At 44.7% G+C, this 20,803-nt stretch overlaps 2 protein-coding genes across 2 annotated transcripts; both read right to left on the reverse strand.

The window, feature by feature from the left end:
- Positions 1-9,633: 9,633 nt before the first annotated feature.
- On the reverse strand, positions 9,634-14,950 carry LOC126996295 (basic proline-rich protein-like; the record flags this gene model as incomplete). The annotated part of the gene is made up of 6 exons (XM_050856672.1): positions 14,786-14,950; positions 12,132-12,363; positions 11,784-12,053; positions 11,687-11,735; positions 10,490-10,654; positions 9,634-10,282 (listed from the first exon to the last, which is right to left on the reverse strand). Coding segments are annotated over exons 1-6 (1,530 nt in total), but the record flags the coding sequence as incomplete, so codon positions are not given.
- A 2,137-nt stretch (positions 14,951-17,087) lies between these two features.
- On the reverse strand, positions 17,088-20,231 carry LOC126996073 (uncharacterized). The gene is made up of 4 exons (XM_050856143.1): positions 20,024-20,231; positions 19,327-19,524; positions 19,016-19,120; positions 17,088-18,561 (listed from the first exon to the last, which is right to left on the reverse strand). Exons 1-4 carry the CDS (start codon positions 20,045-20,047, stop codon positions 17,923-17,925), a joined length of 966 nt encoding a protein of 321 aa, XP_050712100.1. The 5' UTR covers positions 20,048-20,231; the 3' UTR covers positions 17,088-17,922.
- Positions 20,232-20,803: the final 572 nt, after the last annotated feature.

The raw sequence follows: 20,803 nt of genomic DNA on the forward strand, positions 1-20,803 counted from the left end.
TGTCTGTCTTGCTGTAAAAAAAAAAAAAAAAAAAATTACCAGATACGAATGATGATATAGAGGTTTGAAAAAAAAATCTTACAAACAGTTTACGGAAATGCAAGACAATACTATTTTATAATGATGCCAATGATGATCTCTGAAGTTTAAAAAGATAACAACAATAATTTACACTGATATACAAAATACGACCAAATAATGTAATAAATCAGTTGAGACTCATAAACAAACACAGTCTGAATAGCAACAAAACACTCCGGATAGGAAAAAAAATACTGAATGGAAAAATGAACGAGAACTAAACTGAAGCGATAAAAAAAAGACAGTAAATCGCAATAAGAAAAAAAAATGAACCCAAACTCTAAATAAAAATAAAATGCTCTGAATACAAAAACAAACAAACAAATGAAGAAACAAACAATGCACTTTAAACATGAGAAACAAACAGTGCCTCCCCAAAACATCACCTGCAGCTCCATTACGGCTCAGGTAACGGCAGGTAAGATGAGTCGAACGGTGCGCAATTACGAGCCACTTGAAGGAAATACTAAGCGAGGTGCATGACCCACCAAGGCCGGCGTATACCTGTTCTTTGTATTGGTGGTGGTTGTTTTTTGTTGTTGCTGTTGTTATTATCATTATTTTTACTATTATTGCATTATTTTTACTTTATTTTAATTTTTATTGTTTTACTTCTTTTTCTTTTTCTTTTTCTTCTTGTTCTAGTTCTTGCTCTTCTTCTTTTTCCCTTTCTTTTTCTTTTCTTCTTCTTCTTATTATTATTATTGTTATTATCATTATTATTCATTTACCTTTTTATTTTTCCCTTTCTTTTTCCTTTTCTTTTCTTATTATTATTGTTATCATTCTCTCTTTTCCGCTCCTCCTCTTTTTCTTCTTGTTCTTGTTCTTGTTCTTCTTCTTTTCTTGTTTTCTTGTTGTCGTCATATTATTATTATTATTATTATTATTATTATTATTATTATTATTATTATTATTATTATTATTATTATTATCATTATCATTATTATTTCTATTAAAATTATAATTACCATTACCTGATTTTTATTCTCTGTATAACACCGATTAACTGATATTATGCAAGTGAAGGGAACTTGCCCTCTTGAAGTAAAAGTTAAAATAAAGAAATGAAGCTAGTAATGAATATTGTTGAGTATATGACATCTTCCACGACTTTCGTTCACTGCTTTTAACATTTTCAAGCGAGAAGAAAACAGTAACGCATAAAAAGTTGAAGAAAAAAAAACTGGATAACAAGTGACTAAGTTAATGTTGTTGATCTTTTCCTCAGCTTTTTTTTCTAGTCGACATTCAGGTCTTCCACAACTTTCTTTTTCTTTTAATTTGCCAGCGAGGGAAAACAGATCTAACGGTGTAAGAGAAAGACAAAAACGGTTATTGAAAGGGTTACGGCAGTTGACCTCTTTCACAACTCTCCTTTTCTTCTTTTTATTTGCTGGTCTAGAGAAAACGGATCTGAAGTCCAAAAGAAAACGTGGCTAATGAAGGAAAATGGGACACTGGTTGACCCCTCTCGCACCTACAACTTTCCTCTCTTTCGTTTCTTTTGCTGGTTAAAGAAAACGGATCTGAAGGCAAAAAAGAAAACGCGGGTGATGAATGAAAAAGGGACACTGGTTGACCCCTTTCACGACTTTCATGTTTTTGTATCAATTTGCTGGCAAGAGAAAATGGATCTTGAATTAAAAAAAAAGAAAAATAACAAGAGTAATGAACAGTAATTGCTGGTTATAGAAAACGGATCTGAGGAAAAAAAGAAAACGCGGGTGATAAGTGAAAATGGTACGCAGGTTGACCCCTTTCACGACTTTCATGTTTTTGTATCAATTTGCTGGCAAGAGAAATGGATCTTGAAGTGCAAAAAAACGAAAAAAAAAAAACGAGAGTAACGAATAGTAATGATACGCTGGTTGACCCTTTCCTCGACTTTCATTTTCTTTGACATTTATATTTTGCTCGACATTTACCGTCCATCTTGACTCGAAATGTTTCTTGACCTGTCTGGCGCTAAGTACATATCTGGCCTCTATCTAACCCCCTTTTTTTTTGTATTTTTTAATCTAAATTACGAACGTCACGCTGAAATTTACACCTCTACGAGCAGGCTATTAAAAAGAATTACATAATGGTGACTTTTTTTTTACCTGTCTGGCGCTAAGTACACACCTGGACTCTACCTAACACAGAATTTTTTTGTATTTTTTAATCTAAATTACGAATGTCACGCTGAAATTTACACCTCTACGTGAAGGCTAATTATATAATGGTGACTTTTTTTACCTCTCTGGCGCTAAGTACACACCTGGACTCTATCTAACCCAGTATTTTTTGTATTTTTTATCTCTAGTTTTGAATGTCACGCAGAATTTCACACTCCTACATTTAGACTATAAAAAAAATTATGTAATGGTGACTTCTTTTTACCTGTCTGGCCACATATATCTGGACTCTACCTAACCCAGTATTTTTTTTTATCTCTAAAGTCGAACGTCACGCAGAATCTTCAGCTCCTACGTACCGACTATTAAAAATGATTTCTCGGCGCTCTTTGCTCTGATACCCTAAGCAACGATCACTGTTATAGATGCCGGGAATGCCTTTTATTATAGCGCTGAATTACACTGCATCATTCTTAGTAAAAAAAAATAAACACTGCATTTCACTATTAATATAATACAACAGCACTACCTGTCCTATTAACAAGAGCGACTGTACCAAAAAAAAAAAAAAAAAAAAAAAAAAAAATGCACTTAATCATTAGTATAAAAAGCAACACTGACTTTGATATTAATGAACAATACTGCATTTCATTATTAGTGCAAAAACAGCAACATTGCCTTTCACTGTTAGTACAAAAAAGTCACATTTAGTAGTATCAGTCAAAGAGAGGAAGCATATATATTTTATTCTTTGTTACTTCAATCACAAACAATAAATCAAAACCAATCACGAAAAAACAATAAAACGATATTCTGCCTCAAACAAAGAAACAAACAATCTACCTATTTTTTTCTCACTGACCTTAATGACAAACCACAAAACAAAACAGAAAAAAAACTATAGCTATACATCTTCCTCCGTCCCCTTGAGGCAACACCAGATCCCTTCCCCCACCCTCATACCCTACCTGCCTTACCCCACCCTCATACCCTACCTGCCTTACCCCACCCTCATACATTAATCATAGCACCTTGACCTTCTCCTCGCCAGGTACGCGGGTCCTTCACCTTCGAGACAGACCGACACGACCTCGAGGCACAAAAGGTAGACATCTCGAAGGTAAGTGATCAAGGATGGAGGAACGGGGAATAATGGAGAAGAGTTAAAATAAAATAAAAATGTCAGTAAGCGGGAACGGATGGAAGGATAATCAGAGAGTAGAATTAGAGGGAAGAAAGGAGAAAACAAATAGATAGAAAAAATATAGAAAGGGAAGATGAGAAAAACTGAGTATTAAATTAGAAGGGAACGATGGAGAAGATTAAAAAAAAACAATAAGAATAGATTATAAGGGAGGAAAGGGCAGAGAAATAGACAAAACAATGAAAAGGGTAGAGAAATAAGTTTGTGGAGGATAGCTTTGCAAGGGTAAAAAGTTTGCAAGAATAAAAACAAAACAAAACACAAGTATATGGGGAGTTTGCATGAATCCAGTTGATATTGTGATGCAATGTAATAAAAATATAAAATAAATATTAGATCAGCATTTCTACTTGAACTCAAAAATAGGGTGAATTTATCTGATTCTTGGCATACAAATGATCCAGTAATTAATCATCCAGTTAATGATCCAGTTATAAATATGTTTTGGAGAATACAAGAGGACCATAACCAACACATTATTACCTGCAGGACGCCACAGTGACCTCCGAGCGCCAAATCTCAGCCCGCTCTGCCTCGTCCCAGCCCCAGCCCTCGTCTAACCTCAGCCCCATACAGGCCGGGGAAGACATCGCCGTGGCTGAGGACGAGCCTACCGACCCCCTCCACGCCCCAGGTACTGACGAGAAGCACCACGGGCCGAACGCAGGATTGGGACAGTTTAGTTTCTTCCTCAACAACCAGCAAAGGCCACAGTTGACCCTCCCGCAATTCCCGATAAGGCCACTTTTCACCTCACTCCAAGAACCTAGACCCATCAGACCCCAGGCACATGTACAGGGAGGGTCTGGCTTCAACGTTTTCAGTCCACACCTCGGAGTCAACGTAAACAACCCAGTTAACCGGTTAGTTCATTCAGGTGGTAGCTCGGGCATCCAGTTGAATCTCCAAAACTCCGGACAGGCTCGGGTGAATCAAAGACTTTTCAACAACCCAATTGATCGCTTAGCCCACCCAGGCCAGTCGCTCTTCCCGTCACTTCCCCAGAACTTCGGACGCCATCGGGTGAGCCAAAGACCTTCCGGTGTCCGCTTAACCAACTCAGACCAGCCAAGACAAAACCTCGAACAGAATCACCAAAACCCAAACCCTGTCAGCATCGAGAAAGCCAATCTTGACTTTGTGCTTTTCTCTAACAACTCCACAGGCAAAGGGTTCCAGCATCAACTACGGAAGCCCGGTTCTAGGCAGTCCAGACCAAGTCCTAGCCCCACTTTCAGGCCCAGTCCTCGTCCCACCCAGAGGCAAAAGACCCACCGCTTTGATTTCAGCCACGGCGGTACCCAATTCGACCCACCTCGCTCGAAGAAACCTAGTAACATTGCATTCAACCAAGGCATATCCATTATACGCCCCCCAAGCAGACAACACAGACCGAGGCAAAGAGTGGCAAGTTCTGATGAGCTCACCTTCCACCCACCACGAAGAAACCAGCCTCAAAGCATATTCTTCAACCCAAGGGAACAGAACACCCCCCCGAGACGTCCACACGAAGGGGACTCTATTGAAATCCATCTGAAGAGGCCCAAACTTACCGCCATTCAACGCCTCGACCTTTCACGTGTCTATGAGCCTGTATCGCAAACCCTACGCCCAATCCCGTCACCCTACAAGCTCTCGCGCCAAGACCCCAGGCAGAAGCTTGTGCTCGTCTCCACTTCTGCCCCCGAAATCTTCTTCCCCCAACACCAAATCAAGTCCACGGTGTTTCAGGCTTCCACTCCTTCACCTCCCCTTCCCTCACGCAAACACCCACTTCAATCCCTCGAGAAGACACAGATTTCTTCCCCTCCAGTTCACCAATCCTTCTACCGACCGTCTTCCCCAAGCTCCACCCCCTCCCCTAGCTACAGCACCCCCTCCAGACCCCATCCGTTTGCTGCACACTCAACCCCCTCACGTAAACCCACCCCAAAGACTAACCACCACTTCCAGGACACCTCCCCTACACCAATCCCGAAACTCCACTTCTCTGAGGAGCAAGAGTCCCCACCACAACGCTATGGACCCCCAACACAGCACTACACCCCTCCACAAGAGAAATATGAACCACCACAACTTTATGAGCCCCCTACGCAAACATATGCCCCTCCTACACCCCCACCACAATTATACGCCACTCCCACTCCCCCACCAAAATTATATCGTCCACCAACACCCCCACCACAACTATACGCCACTCCCACACCCCCACCACAGAAGTACCGTCCCCCCACTACCCCACCACAGAAATACACCCCTCCCACACCCCCACCACAGAAGTACCGTCCCCCCACTACCCCACCACAGAAATACACCCCTCCCACACGTCCACCACAGAAATACAAACCGCCAGTACCACAACACTTCCGTGCCCCCACAAAATACTCCTTCCCCCCACCTTCTTTCTATGGCACTCCAAGGCGCGATGATGATGATGATGATAGTAGTGAAGAAGAAGAAGAAAGGAGGAGGAAAGGACATAGAGGAAGAGGAAGAGGAAGAGGAAAGGATGACGATGATGATAGGAGGTTTGGTGGAGATGATGGGGAAAGAGATGACAGTAGAGAGTTTGAAGATGATGGAAGAAGGAGAGGAGATGACAGAGGAGATGACGAAGGGAGAGAAAGAGGGAATAGCTTCTTCATAAAATTTGGAGGAGGAGGAGACGATAGGAGATTTGGAGGAAGAGGAGATGATGACGGTGGAAGAAGAGGAGACGATAGAAGATTTGGAGGGAGAGGAGATGATGACGGCAGAAGAGGAGGAGATGATAGGAGATTTGGAGGAAGAGGAGATGATGATGGAGGAAGAAGAGGAGGAGATGACAGAAGATCTGAAGAGAGAGGAGATGATGACGGCAGAAGAAGAGGGGATGATAGAAGATTTAGAGGAAGAGGAGATGATGATGGAGTAAGAGGAGATGATAGGAGATTTGGAGGGAGAGGAGATGATGACGGAGAAAGAGGAGGAGATGACAGAGGAGATGACAGAGGAAGAGGAAGAGGAAATACCTTCTCTATAAAATTTGGAGGAAGAGGAGATGATGACGGAGGAAGGAGAGGAGGAGATGACAGAAGATTTGGAGGGAGAGGAGATGATGACGGAGGAAGAGGAGGAGATGATAGAGGAGATGACAGAGGAAGAGGAGGAGGAGATGACAGAAGATTTGGAGGGAGAGGAGATGATGACGGAGGAAGAGGAGGAGATGATAGAGGAGATGACAGAGGAAGAGGAGGAGATGATAGAGGAGATGACAGAGGAAGAGGAAGAGGAAATACAGTCTCTATAAAATTTGGAGGAGGAGGAGATGATGACGGAGGAAGAAGAGGAGGAGACGATAGAACATTTGGAGGAAGAGGAGATGATGATGGAGGAAGGAGAGGAGGAGATGATAGGAGATTTGGAGGAAGAGGAGATGATGACGGAGGAAGAGGAGGAGATGATAGAGGAGATGACAGAGGAAGAGGAGGAGATGACAGAGGAGATGACAGAGGAAGAGGAGGAGATGTTAGAGGAGATGACAGAGGAAGAGGAAGAGGAAATACCGTCTCTATAAAATTTGGAGGAAGAGGCTACAGCAGATTTGGAGGAAGAGGAGGAGATGATGACGGAGGACGAGGAGATGAAAGGAGATTTGGAGGAAGAGGAGGAGATGATGAGGGAGGAAGAGGAGATGATGACGGAGGAAGAGGAGGAGACGATAGAACATTTGGAGGAAGAGGAGATGATGATGGAGGAAGAGGAGGAGACGATGACGGAGGAAGAGGAGGAGATGATGGAGGAAGAGGAAGAGGATATGATATAAGAAAAGGAGGAAAAAGTCAATTCATAAAAATAGGAGGAGGAGATGATGGAGGATTTGGAGGAGATGACGGAGGAAAAGGAGGAGATGATGGAGGATTTGGAGGAGATGATGGAGGAAAAGGAGGAACAGGGCACTTCTTCATACGATTTGGAGGAGGAGATGATGGAGGAAAAGGAGGAGATGATGGAGGAAAAGGAGGAGGAGATGACGGAGGAAAGGGAGGAAAAAGTCACTCTGTTGGAGGAGGAGATGACGGAGGAAGAGGAGGAGATGACGGAAGAAAGGGAGGAAAAGGCCACTCTGTTGAAGGAGGAGGAGGAGATGATGGAGGATTTGGAGGAGGAGATGACGGAAGAAAGGGAGGAAAAGGCCACTCTGTTGGAGGAGGAGGAGGAGATGATGGAGGATTTGGAGGAGGAGATGACGGAGGAAAGGGAGGAAAAGGCCACTCTGTTGGAGGAGGAGGAGGAGGAGATGATGGAGGATTTGGAGGAGGAGATGACGGAGGAAAGGGAGGAAAAGGCCACTCTGTTGGAGGAGGAGGAGGAGGAGATGATGGAGGATTTGGAGGAGAAGGTGGAGGAAAGGGAGGAAAAGGGTCACCACTCTGTTGGAGGAGGAGGAGGAGGAGATGATGGAGGATTTGGAGGAGGAGGAGGATATGAAAGAGGAGGAGGAGGAGGAGATGATGGAGGATTGTCAAGGAGGAAAGGGAGGAAAATTGTTGGAGGAGGAGATGATGGAGGAGGAGGAGGAGAAGGAGGAAAGGGAGGAAAAGGACTGTTGGTGGAGGAGGAGGAGGAGATGATGGAGGATTTGGAGGAGGAGATGACGGAGGAAAGGGAGGAAAAGGCCACTCTGTTGGAGGAGGAGGTGATGATGGAGGATTTGGAGGAGGAGATGACGGAGGAAAGGGAGGAAAAGGCCACTCTGTTGGAGGAGGAGGTGATGATGGAGGATTTGGAGGAGGAGGTGACGGAGGAAAGGGAGGAAAAGGCCACTCTATTGGAGGAGGAGGAGGAGGAGGAGATGACGGAGGAAGAGGAGAGGGAGGACTAGGCATATCATTTGGAGGAGGAGGTGGAGGAGGTAAAGGAAAAGGAGGATTTGGAATACTAATAGAAGGTGGAGGAAAAGGAGGAACAGGAGGTCACCACGCAGAGGAAGGAGGAGGAATAGTGGCATTTGTAGTGGGAGGAGGAGGAAGAGGAGGAGGAGGAGGAGTTGAAGGAGGATTGTCAATGGAAGAGATTATAAAAATTATGTTGGAAAAGATTGGAAAAGGAAGACATGGCGAAGGAGAAGGAGGAGGAGAAGGAGGAATTATAGGAGGAGGAGGAGGAGGAGGAGGAGGAGGAGGAGGAGGAGGAGGAGGAGGAGGTGGAGATGACGGAGGAATGGGAATGGAAAAGGTCATTAAAATTATGTTGGATAAGACAGGAGGAGAAGGAGGACATGGCAAAGAAGGAGGAGGAGGAGGAGGAGGAGGAAAAGGAGTAGATGCTGGAGGATCAGAAAGGAAAAAAGTTATCAAAGTTTTATTGGACATGATAGGAGGAAAAGGGGAGCACAGCGAAGTAAAAGGAGGAGGAGGAGGAGGAGGAGGAGGAGGAGGAGGAGATGAGGGAGGATCAATAAGAGAAAAAGTTATCAAAGTTTTATTGGACATGATGGGAGGAAAAGGGGAACACAGCAAAGTAGAAGGAGGAGGAGGAGGAGGAGGAGGAGGAGGAGGACAAGAAGGAGGAGGAGGACTAACATTGGGATTATGGAGGAGGAGTCGAAAAGGACAATGTTGGAGGAGGAGGAGGAGGAGTAGCAGCAGGAGGAGTAGGAGTAGGAGTAGGAGGAGGAGGAGGAGGAGTAGGAGGACATGAAGGATTATCTGGATTCGGACTAACATTAGGATTGGGAGGAGGAGAAGGAGTTGGAGGAGTAGCAGCAGGAGGAGGAGGAGGAGGAGGAGTAAATGAAGGATTATCTGGATTCGGACTAACATTGGGATTGGGAGGAGGAGAAGGAGTCGGAGGAGGAGGAATAGCAGGAGGAGGAGGAGGAGTAAATGAAGGATTATCTGGATTCGGACTAACATTGGGATTAGGAGGAGGAGAAGGAGTTGGAGGAGGAGGAGGAGGAGGAGTAGCAGGAGGAGGAGGAGGAGGAGTAAATGAAGGATTATCTGGATTCGGACTAACATTGGGATTGGGAGGAGGAGAAGGAGTTGGAGGAGGAGGAGTAGCAGGAGGAGGAGGAGGAGGAGTAAATGAAGGATTATCTGGATTCGGACTAACATTGGGATTGGGAGGAGGAGAAGGAGTTGGAGGTGGAGGAGTAGCAGGAGGGGGAGGAGGAGGAGGAGTAAATGAAGGATTATCTGGATTCGGACTAACACTGGGATTGGGAGAAGGAGATGGAGTTGGAGGAGGAGGAGTAGCAGGAGGAGGAGGAGGAGGAGTAGAGGTTGGAGGAGGAGGAGATGGAGGATTATCTGGATTCGGACTAACATTAGGATTGGGAGGAGGAGAAGGAGTTGGAGGAGGAGGAGTAGCAGAAGGAGGAGGAGGAGGAGTAGTAGTAGTAGGAGGAGGAGGAGGAGGAGGAGTAGCAGGAGGAGGAGGAGGAGTGGTTGGAGGAGGAGGAGGAGGAAATGAAGGTTTATCTGGATTCGGACTTACATTGGGATTGGGAGGAGGAGACGGAGTAGGGGGAGGAGTAGGAGTAGGAGGAGGAGTAGAAGGAGAAGGAGGATTTGGACTAACATTGGGATTAGGAGGAGGAGAAGGAGTTGGAGGAGGAGTAGCAGCAGGAGGAGGAGGAGGAGGAGGAGGAGGAGGAGGAGTAGGAGGAGGAGATGGAGGATTATCTGGATTCGGACTAACATTAGGATTGGGAGGAGGAGAAGGAGTTGGAGGAGGAGGAGGAGGAGGAGGAGGAGGAGTAGAGGTTGGAGGAGGAGGAGGAGGAGTAAATGAAGGATTATCTGGATTCGGACTAACATTGGGATTGGGAGGAGGAGAAGGAGTAAGAGGAGGAGGAGGAGGAGGAGAAGGAGGAGGAGGAGGAGAGGGAGGATTATCTGGAATCGGACTAACATTAGGATTGGGAGGAGGAGAGGGAGTAGGAGGAGGAGGAGGAGCAGTAGAGGTTGGAGGAGGAGGAGATGGAGGATTATCTGGAATCGGACTAACATTAGGATTGGAAGGAGGAGAGGGAGTAGGAGGAGGAGTAGGAGGAGAAGGAGGATTTGGACTAACATTGGGATTGGGAGGAGAGGAAGTTGGAGGAGGAGGAGGAGGAGAAGGAGGAGAAGGAGTAGGAGTTGGAGGAGGAGGAGGAGTAAATGAAGGATCATCTGGATTCGGACTAACATTGGGATTGGGAGGAGAAGGAGGAGGAGAAGGAATTGGAGGAGGAGGAGTAGGTGGAGGAGGAGGAGGAGGAGGAATAGGAGGAGACGTAATTGCAATGGGAGAGGAAATTTTTGGCCAAAGAATAATGGGAAAAGAAAACGAAGGAGGGGAGGGAGGAATGGGAGGAGGAAAAGAGGGTAAAGGATTTGGATTAGGATTCGCATCAGGATTAGGGGAAGGTAAAGGAATAAAGGGAAAAGGAGATGAACATGGATTAGGATTCGAATTAGGATTAGGAGAAGGAGGAGGAGGAAAAGAGGGTAAAGGACTTGGGTTAGGATTCGAATTAGGATTAGGAGGAGGAGGAGGAGCAGAAGGAGGAGTGGATGGAGTAGGAGAGGGTAAAGGACTTGGACTAGGATTCGAATTAGGATTAGGAGGAGGAGCAGAAGGAGGAGGAGGAGGAGAAGAAACAAAGGGTACAGGAGGTGAACTTGGATTAGGGTTAGAATTAGGATTAGGAGGAGGAGGAGGAGGAGTGGGTGGAGGAGGAGAGGGTAAAGGACTTGGATTAGGATTCGAGTTAGGAGGAGGAGGAGGAGGAGGAGAGGATAAAGGACTTGGGTTAGGATTCGAGTTAGGAGGAGGAGGAGGAGTGGGTGAAGGAGGAGAGGGTAAAGGACTTGGATTAGGATTCGAGTTAGGAGGAGGAGGAGGAGAGGATAAAGGACTTGGATTAGGATTCGAGTTAGGAGGAGGAGGAGGAGGAGGAGAGGATAAAGGACTTGGATTAGGATTCGAGTTAGGATTAGGAGGAGGAGCAGAAGGAGGAGGAGGAGGAGAAGAAACAAAGGGAACAGGAGGTGAACTTGGATTAGGGTTAGAATTAGGATTAGGAGGAGGAGGAGGAGGAGGAGGAGGAGTGGGTGAAGGAGGAGAGGGTAAAGGACTTGGATTAGGATTCGAGTTAGGAGGAGGAGGAGGAGTGGGTGAAGGAGGAGAGGGTAAAGGACTTGGATTAGGATTCGAGTTGGGATTAGGAGGAGGAGCAGAAGGAGGAGGAGCAGGAGGAGGAGAAACAAAGGGTACAGGAGGTGAACTTGGATTAGGGTTGGAATTAGGATTAGGAGGAGGAGGAGGAGGAGGTGGAGGAGATGATGGAGGAGGAGGTGGAGCTAAAGTTATCAAAGTAATATTGGATAAAACAGAAGGGAAAGGAGGACATGGTGGTGGAGGAGGAGGAGGAGGAGGAGGAGGAGAAACAGGAGGAGGAGATGGATTTTCCGAATTAGGATTAGCACTTGGACTAGTAGGAGGGCCAACAGTTGGAGGAGGAGGAGGAGGTGGAGAAAGAGGAGGAGGAGGAGGAGGAGGAGATGATGGAGGAGCCGGAGGAGGAAAGGTTATCAAAGTCATATTGGATAAGACTGGAGGAAAAGGAGGAGGAGAAGGAGGAGGAGGAGGAGAAGGAGGAGGAGGAGGAGGAGGAGGAGATAGAGAAGTTGGAGGAGAAAAGATTGTGAAGATTACATCAGACAAAACAGGAGGAAAAGGAGGGCACGGCGCAGAAGGAGGGGGAGGAGGAGGAGAAGGAGGAGGAGGAGGAGGAGGAGGAGGAGATGCAGGAAGTGGAGGAGGAGGAGGAAGTGGAGGAGATGGCGGAAAATTGGAAGGAGGAAAGGGAGGAGGAGGAGGAGGAGGAGGTAAAGGAGGAGGAGAAGGCGGTGGAGGAGGAGGAGAAGGAGGAAAAAGCGGTGGAGAAGGAGGAAGAGGTAAAGGAGGAGAAGGAGGAGAAGGCAGTGGAGGAGGAGGAAAAGGAGCTGGTGAAGGAGTAGGAGGAGGGGAGGGTGGAGAAGGAGGTATGGAAGAAAAATTAAAAGGAAAAGGTGGAGGAGGAGGAGGAGGAGGAGGAGGAGGAAAAGGAGTTAAAGAAGGAGAGCATCATGAAGGAAAAGAAGGAGGAGGAGGAGGAGCAGGAGGAGGAGGAGGAGGAGGAGGAGGAGGAGGAGAAGGACATGAAGGAGGAGGAAAGGGAGGAAAGGGACACAACTGGAGCGCAGGAGGAAAAGGACATGAAAAAGTGGAGGGAAATGAAGGAGGAGGAGGAAGCGTTGGAGGAAAGAACGCAGGAGAAGAGATAGGCAAAGGAGGAGAAGGTGGAGGAGGAGAAAAAGGAGGAAAAGGAATCGAGGCAGGAGGAGGAGGAGAAGGTGGGGAGGGAGGAGAAGGAAAGGGAGGAATTGGGAAAGAAGGAAAAGGAGAAAACTGGGATAAAGGACACAAGGACAAAGAACACAAAGAAACACAAGCAAAGGAAGGAGGTGAAGGAAGGGAAGAAGGGAAAGGAGAAAACTGGGATAAAGGACACAAAGAAACACAAGCAAAGGAAGGAGGTGAAGGAAGGGAAGAAGGGAGAGGAGGAGACGGTGAAGGAGGGGAAGAAGGAGGGCACGGAGGAGGAAAGGAAGGAGTGGAAGGGGAAAACTGGAGTAAGGGGAAAGGAAAGGAGCACAAATTTGGAGTTGAGGAAGGAAAAGAAGGAAGAGGAATAGAAGGAGAGAAAGGAGAACATGGATTTGATGAGGAAACAACAATATTTGGAAGAAAATTCAAGAAAGAGGAAAGAAAAGAAAAACATAAAGAGGAAGAGAGCAAAGAAGAGGAGGAAGAGGACGAGGAGGACGAGGAAGATGAAGAAGAGGATGATGAGGATGACAGTGACAGTGAAGAGGATGATGAGGATGACAGTGACAGTGAAGAGGATGATGAGGATGACAGTGAAGAGGAAGAGGAAGAGGAGGATTCATCTTCTTCCTCGTCATCTTCTGAGGAATCTGATGAGTCTTCTGAGGAAAGCGACGAAGATGATGAAGAAGAGGGAGGTGAGGAGTTCTCGGAGGAGGAGGAAGAGAAAGGAGGGAAGGAGTTCTCGGAGGAGGAGGAAGAGAAAGGAGGGAAGGAGTTCAAGGCTTATACCTGGTTTACCTCCGTGTTGCGGCAGGCAGCGGAGAGGAGGAGAGAGGAAAGGAGAAGAGGATTTTACGATTATTTCCGAGGCAGACAGAGACATGAAGAAAAGGAAGAAAAGGAAGACAAGAAGCATAAAATCAAAGAACATAGACACGAGGAAGAGGAACACGACGAAAGGCGAGGAAGAGGAAGAGAGGAAGGCGAACATGAAGAAAAGGAAGAAGGTAAAGGAAGACAGGAACATGAGGAAAGCAGAGAGGGAAGAATACGTAAGTCTTCCCATGAATTCGATGAGAGAAGATACAGAGGAAGAATACGAGAAGGAAGAAGGTACTTTAGATTCAGGAAGGAAGACGATGACGATGAAGAAGACGATGATGAAGACGACTCATCAGAGGAGGACGACGAAGACGAAGATTCATCATCGGAGGAGGACGACGAAGACGAAGACGAAGACTCATCAGAGGAGGACGATTCTTCAGAGGAGGAATCAGAGGAGTCCAAGGAAGAGAAGACCCTTTACCATAGCAGAGACAGACATCGTTACATCAGCAGATACAGGAACAGAAACGGAGGTCTCAGCAGGTACAGAATCAGAGCAGGAAGCCGAGAGGTGAGGAACAGATTTGGACAGAGAATCCGCCACGAAGATGAAAGCAAAGAAAGAGGAAAGGACGGAGAAGACAGGCACAGAGGAAAGAGTGATAACAGCAAGGAAGAAAGCCACGGCGAGAAGGAAGAAAGTGATGATGAGAAGGAGAGAGATGAGGGACGCAGAGGAAGTTACGGAAGAGAAAGAAGCAGAGAAAGAAGCAGAGAAAGAAGCAGAGAAAGAAGTCATGGCGGAAGGGAGAAAGGAGACGATGAGAGTGAGAGAGATCATGAAAGAGAAAGGGAAGAACAGGAAAGAAGAGAACATCACGAAGGAGAGAAAGAGAAAGAAGACCATGACAGGGAAAGAGACCATGAAAGAGAAAAGGGCGACCGCAAAAGAGAAGGAGAACACGGAAGAGAAAGAGACCATGAAAGAGAACGAGAAAAAGACAACAAAAGAGAAGATCACCAGGAAAAAGGAGAAGACCACGAGAGAGACCACAAAAGAGAAAGTCACGAACGAGAAAGAGAGGAAGACCACGAACGGGAAAGAGAAGACCATGAACACGAAAGCGAAAGAGGTGGCAGCAACGAAGACAGACAGAGCAGCAGGAGCAGGGGCAGCAGGGAGAGGGGCAGGGGCAGCAGATACAGAAACCACGGCTCCAGGGAAGAGGACCCGAGTCGCCTCCACTTGCAGAGACTGAAGGAACTGTTTGGCCGAGGCAAGGGCGTCTTCGTCGACCACCGAGACTCCTCCGAAGAGACCTCTCAGCCTGGCTATGGAAAGTCCTACAGCCGCGTATACCAGAGACGAGATGATCATTAAGGGGGTACTCTTGTGTCTTGTGTTGTTTTATTGATAGTGACGGAATACGGGAAAACGAAAACCAGGTAAAGATAAGTCATAAGTTAGAAGGGCGGTGTTATACGAAGAGAATGAATGTTGTGTTAGTGTTAGTTAGTTATATAGAAGGGAATGGAGAGAAAGATTGCCGTGTTAGTAAGTGATATGAATGGGAATAAGGAAAGAGATGAGAGTAGGAAGAATGTTGTGTTAGTGTTAGTAAGTTATAAAAAAAAGGGAATGGGGAAGGAATAGGAAGTAAAAAGAAGGAATGTTGTGTTAGTATTAGTAATTCTCTTCACTTACATAAACCTGTTTCGCTATTTATAAGACACAGTCATATTTATTTTGAAACTTGCACTTAATATGTCACGAAAGCCATCACATAATTTATTTCGTCATACCGTACGCGAAATACTCATTCATTATTATCAAAAGTCACAACTATAATAGAACCATGAACTTATTTAGTCATTTCCATTAACATATTTTGTAATTTATTTAAACCATGTAATCCATTATATTAATCTATCATTAATTCAGACTAGGTAAACAACAAGATATTTAGTCAGTTAATTTAGACATGATAGAAGTAATCATGTTATTCTGTAAATTATTCTAAGTTTAACTGTCATACATGATTATTTGATTGTACTATTGTAAGATATTTAATATTGTTTTATTTATGTATACATATTTATAGAATAACATTATTGTACGATTCTGTTCATATGTGTGTGTGTGTGTGTGTGTGTGTGTGTGTGTGTGTGTGTGTGTGTGTGTGTGTGTGTGTGTTACCCTGTGGTGCATCAGATTAAGCATAAGTACGTTGCTCAGTCATTCCTTCACACACCCTTCGGTCCGTCTAATTATTGACGCAGTACAATAGTTCATTTAGTTTCGCTTCGTTTCATTACGTTTCGCTGTTCATGAGCCGCAGAAAATGTGCATCTCTCTCTCTCTGTAATATCTGGTCATCAGAATAAAACTAGTAATAAGTGCCTCGCTTGTTTTGTTCCTGCCTTGAACTACACACACACACACACACACACACACACACACACACACACACACACACACACACACACACACACACACACACACACACACACACACACACACACACACACACACACACACACACACACACACACACAAACAGCGTGACCCCAACAATCGCAAGACATAAACGAAAGACTAATCAATAAGAAACAACGAACAAGTAGTGAGGCAAGTAAAAAAAAAAAAAAAAGAGTAAATCATCAATATGTAATCAATGATGTTAATAGAAAAAAAAAACAAGATAAAACATTACAAATTGCATATATGAGTGGGAGGGTGTTTTTTTCTGTCAACAATACGTAATCACAAAATATCAAAGACAAAAAAAAAAATACAAATATATTTATAAAGTGTGTGTGTGTGCGTGTGTGTGTGTGTGTGTGTGTGTGTGTTACCCATATTGCTTTACTTACCCTAGAATGTCCCTGCTTGCCGCTCCTGTCCTCCACGGCAATGCTTGTTTCCACACACACACACATTGAATCACTTTTTAAATCCCTCGTTTAAATCTCACACGCGCGCGGCCATTTAAACCATTCATGGAAACCCGCCTCTTTAAACCCACCCATAAAACAAACCATAAATAGCCACACGAACAAAAATAAAATCACGAAAACATTACACAAATTAAATACTACAAAACGCATCTTTACTTTTAAAAACAAAATCGCTAACACTCGGTTATGTAAAAGACGCCACACAAACGGGGTGGAACTGGTCGTCATGGCAACCGCACCGCCGGAGGGCTCACCACGGCTAGACAGTTAAACTCGCTCTTCTTTGGCTCACAGAAAGTTTACCACAGGATGTCTTTTACTCAGGGGCTCACATTATGTTCAGTAACGCTCACTTTACCTCCACACGTCCCAGCAACCCCCACAGTGCGTAAATACTCGCGTTATTAAGTGAATGTTAACGAACGTCCCACGCCCACCTGTATCTCTCGTGTGTTTGAGCGGGGCAGGGCTACCAACATGGCGTGCACCCCGGTCAGGATTGCCAACCTTATTTATGCTGTTATTGTAAGTATTATTGAGGTTATTGAGGGTAGTGAGAGGGATATAAGTTTTATTTTAGACATAAATAGGATAAATATTGAAGTGTGTTGTCTCCTAGCCTGTTTTTTCTTTTATTTCCATTTAACCTCCGAGTTGGTTCTTCTTCTTCTTCTCCTTCTTCTTTTCTTCTTTCTTCTTCTTCTTCCTTCTCTTCTTCTTCTTCTTCATTTTCTTCATTTTCATCTTCTTCTTCTTCTTCTTTTGACCTGTTCCACTTTGTATCGTTTCTTCGGTCCTCCTCGGTTCTTCCTTACACTTAAGATACTTCACTACGAACACTTAGTTACTTCACTGCGCACACTTACACACTCCACTTTGCCTTGCACTTTGTTTTTCCTTCCACTGCTTCCACTGACTGTCGCTTTTCGCTTTTCTTTTCCTATGTTTTGTTTCATTTCACTTTCCGTTCGTTTCCCTTTATTTCGCTTCCCTGATTCCCCCTTTACGTTCTTTTCCATGCTTATTTTTGCCACTGAAGAATGTTGACCGTTCATACATTGTTTTTCTCCTTTTTTTCCTTTTTTTTCTCTTTTTAATCTGATTTCTTGATTTTGAAACGCCCTATCAGCCTGCAATATCAGCTTCCTTATTTGTTCCTTATTTCATCTTATATTCACTCTCTTTGATTTCTTCTTTTCATTATTTTCACTATGTTGTTGTTGTTGTTGTAAATATTATATCTCCTCTTTCTCTCCTTTCTCCTCTTTCTCTTCCTCATCATCCTTTAGTAAAATGGAGGAATGGATTGTCTTTTTCTTTTCTCTTTATCTTCAAGTCTGTCTTCTTTTCCCGCAGCAAAAGAAAAAAAATATATTAACTAGTCCGTGGGAGTTACTGTCTTCGAGGGAATGATCCGAGGAGGGAGTTTGTCGGTGTCGGGGTGAGAGGAGGGAGAAAGGAGGTAGGGAAGGTGAACCGTCTACCTGTATTCTCCCTCACGTGGACAGGTAAAGGGAGGGGGAAGATTTTAGGCCGTCCAGGTGAGCTTACGTTGATTAGTCTCAATTGTACCTGTTGTTTATCCTCATCTTGTTCCTCATCATCATCATCCGCTTCCTCTTCATTCTCTTCTTCTTGTATTCTTTTTCCATATTCCTTTTCATCGTCTTCAAGTTCGTTTTCTTCTTCATATTCCAGTGTTCTCCCTAAGTTATCCTCTTTTTCCTCGTATTTTTCTTCGTCTTCCTCATCGTCTTCTTCCTCCTCGTCACTATCATCACTATCACCTTCACTATCATCGTCATCGTCTTCGTCGCTGTTTACATCTTCTTCGGAACTGCTATCATCATCATCCTCATCTTCATCACTATCTTCATCACTATTTTCATCACTCTCTTCGTCCTCCTCAGAAGATTGCGAGTCCTCTTCCTCCTCCTTCTCCTCCAACACTCGCAGAAGCCTCGCCGTCCTCTCGTAGTGCCTCAAAAACTCCTCCTTCGCCTTCGCCACGTCCGGGGTGTCCTGTGGGGGCTGCCCGGGGGAAGAAATGGAAAGGAAAGGAAGGGAAAGACTATGAATCTGTAATGAAGACGTCAGGGTGGGATAGCAAGGAATATATGTTAAAGCTCCATGACAGACTCTCCAGGCAAAATAGAAAGAAAGAGAGGAAAAAAGGAAAGTCTGTGAACCGATAACCAAGAACTTCAGACAAATATAAAACTGAAGATGAGAGGAAACATCTGAAACCAGTCGTCGAAATCTCTAGAGGAAAGAAAATAGAAAATGGGTAAAATTTGTGCACCAGTACCGGAAGCCCCCAGACGATAGAGGCAGAAAAGAGAGCGTAAAAGTTTGTTCCTGTGTGATGTATACATTCCATGGGTTTGTAGTGGACAGGTGGGGGGGGGGGGCTACACTCCCACACCTCTGCTAAACACCCACGCAGCCCTGGGACAGAGTGGAGTCAAAGGACACAAACACCCACCTGAGGCAGAGCGTCGCTTCTGGCCCGGAACCCATTATGGTCAGCGTCGTAAGTCACGGACACTTCACGCCCGACCTTGTCCACGAAGGAGTACGTGCCCGTCACCTGTGCGAAGAAATAAGAAAGAAAAGAAATTGAAAGGCCATGAACCTGTGACGGTGAACGAAAGAAAAGAAAGGAAATGAGAGAAAAGACAGAGAAGATCTAACAAATATACGATAACACGATCAATGCACAATCTAACATCACAATCACCAGTAACCATTATATTTTCTAATCTCCTTTTTCTGTTTCGATTCTCCCTCACCCACCTTGCCCTGCTCGTCTCTGTGCTCGAGTCTCTCCTGCTGCGGGAGAGAGAAGGAGAACTTGTAGGAGCCTTGAGGGCCCTGGGAGGCCGTCTGTGTCACGCCCTTGAAGCTGGAGAGGAGAGGACCCTTGAAGGTGCTCTGGGCGGCCGCTTGGAGGCACCACCAGCCCGCCGCCACCACCACCGCCGTCACACATATCTAGGAGGGAGAAAGGGACGAGGCCTCTGTCATCCGCCTGTTTGTGTGTGTTCATGGGATGTCAATTTGATTTCAGTCCCTAAATCCTCTTAAAATGTGTATTTGTGTATTCCTAGCATAATATATCTGTTACTTCTTTAATGATCAAGCATTTGACGTACAAATCAGTAAGAAACCACGATACTAAACGAAATAATACTACATGAAAACAGAAAGCACAAGCAAACGCGCAGGAAGAATTATAATACAACACACGAGTCCTCGTAAAATTCACACATACATAAAAAACAAACAGACAAACAAGCAATCAAACAAACACGTAGAAAAGGCAGATATTCAAAGCAGAAAACTTATCAGGCATCCACCAACGAAATTTCTACTGAGTTGGTCGTTTTCAATTTCAACAACCAAATACACACACACACACACAAAAAAAAAAAATCTACACACTCTACCACTCTATCTTCAGGAGGAGGATCAAACACCATCTTCGCCTCACCGTAACAGGTTTAGATCCCATCATGCACACGTTATGGATCACTAGTAAGCTTTAGTGGTCTTGGAGAGTCTTGAGGTGCCCCGAATCAGCGACACCTGCCAATGGCCCGCCCTGATGAGCACTACCACACACCCATAGCCTTCGACCCTTTATATCCTGCCACTAAGAGGATCAAATAACACCTTGAACCCATTCACATAACCCATATACTGAAGGGTACGTTGGATATGAGTTCTGATGTCATTGATGGGTTCTGATTCTATTTGACTGTTTTGTGGTGTTGTGAAGTTTATGGTGAGCTACTTATTTTTTTTGTGTGTGTGTTTAAAGGTGAAATGATGAGTACGAAGATTGTTAGTTTGTGACCTTGAGTGAGTGAATGAGTGAGTGTGTGAGTGAGGGATGGAGGGAGAAAAAAAGGAAGGCAATGAACGAATGAAATGACGGAGGGAGAAAATGTGTGAAAAACTGAAAAAAATAAATGAGTGAGAGTGATTGAGTGTAGAAGGGTATGAATGAAAAAAAATGAAGGATGAATATGAAAAGGAGTTGAAGAAAATACGAGTGTTTAAATAAAGAAAAATGTATAAATGATTGAATAAGTTAATGAGAGACAGAGTGAGCGAGGAAGGGAATGAATAAGAAAATGAGGGACTGAATACGAAAAGGAGTTGAAAAAAATACGAAGGTTTAAATAAAGAAAAAAATGTATAAATGATTAAGTTGATGAGGAACAGAGTGAGTAAGGGAGTGAGTAAATGAGTTCCTAAAGCCAAGTTA

The sequence above is a fragment of the Eriocheir sinensis genome, chromosome 9, assembly GCF_024679095.1.
Source record: "Eriocheir sinensis breed Jianghai 21 chromosome 9, ASM2467909v1, whole genome shotgun sequence".
NCBI classification, from domain to species: Eukaryota; Metazoa; Arthropoda; class Malacostraca; order Decapoda; family Varunidae; genus Eriocheir; species Eriocheir sinensis.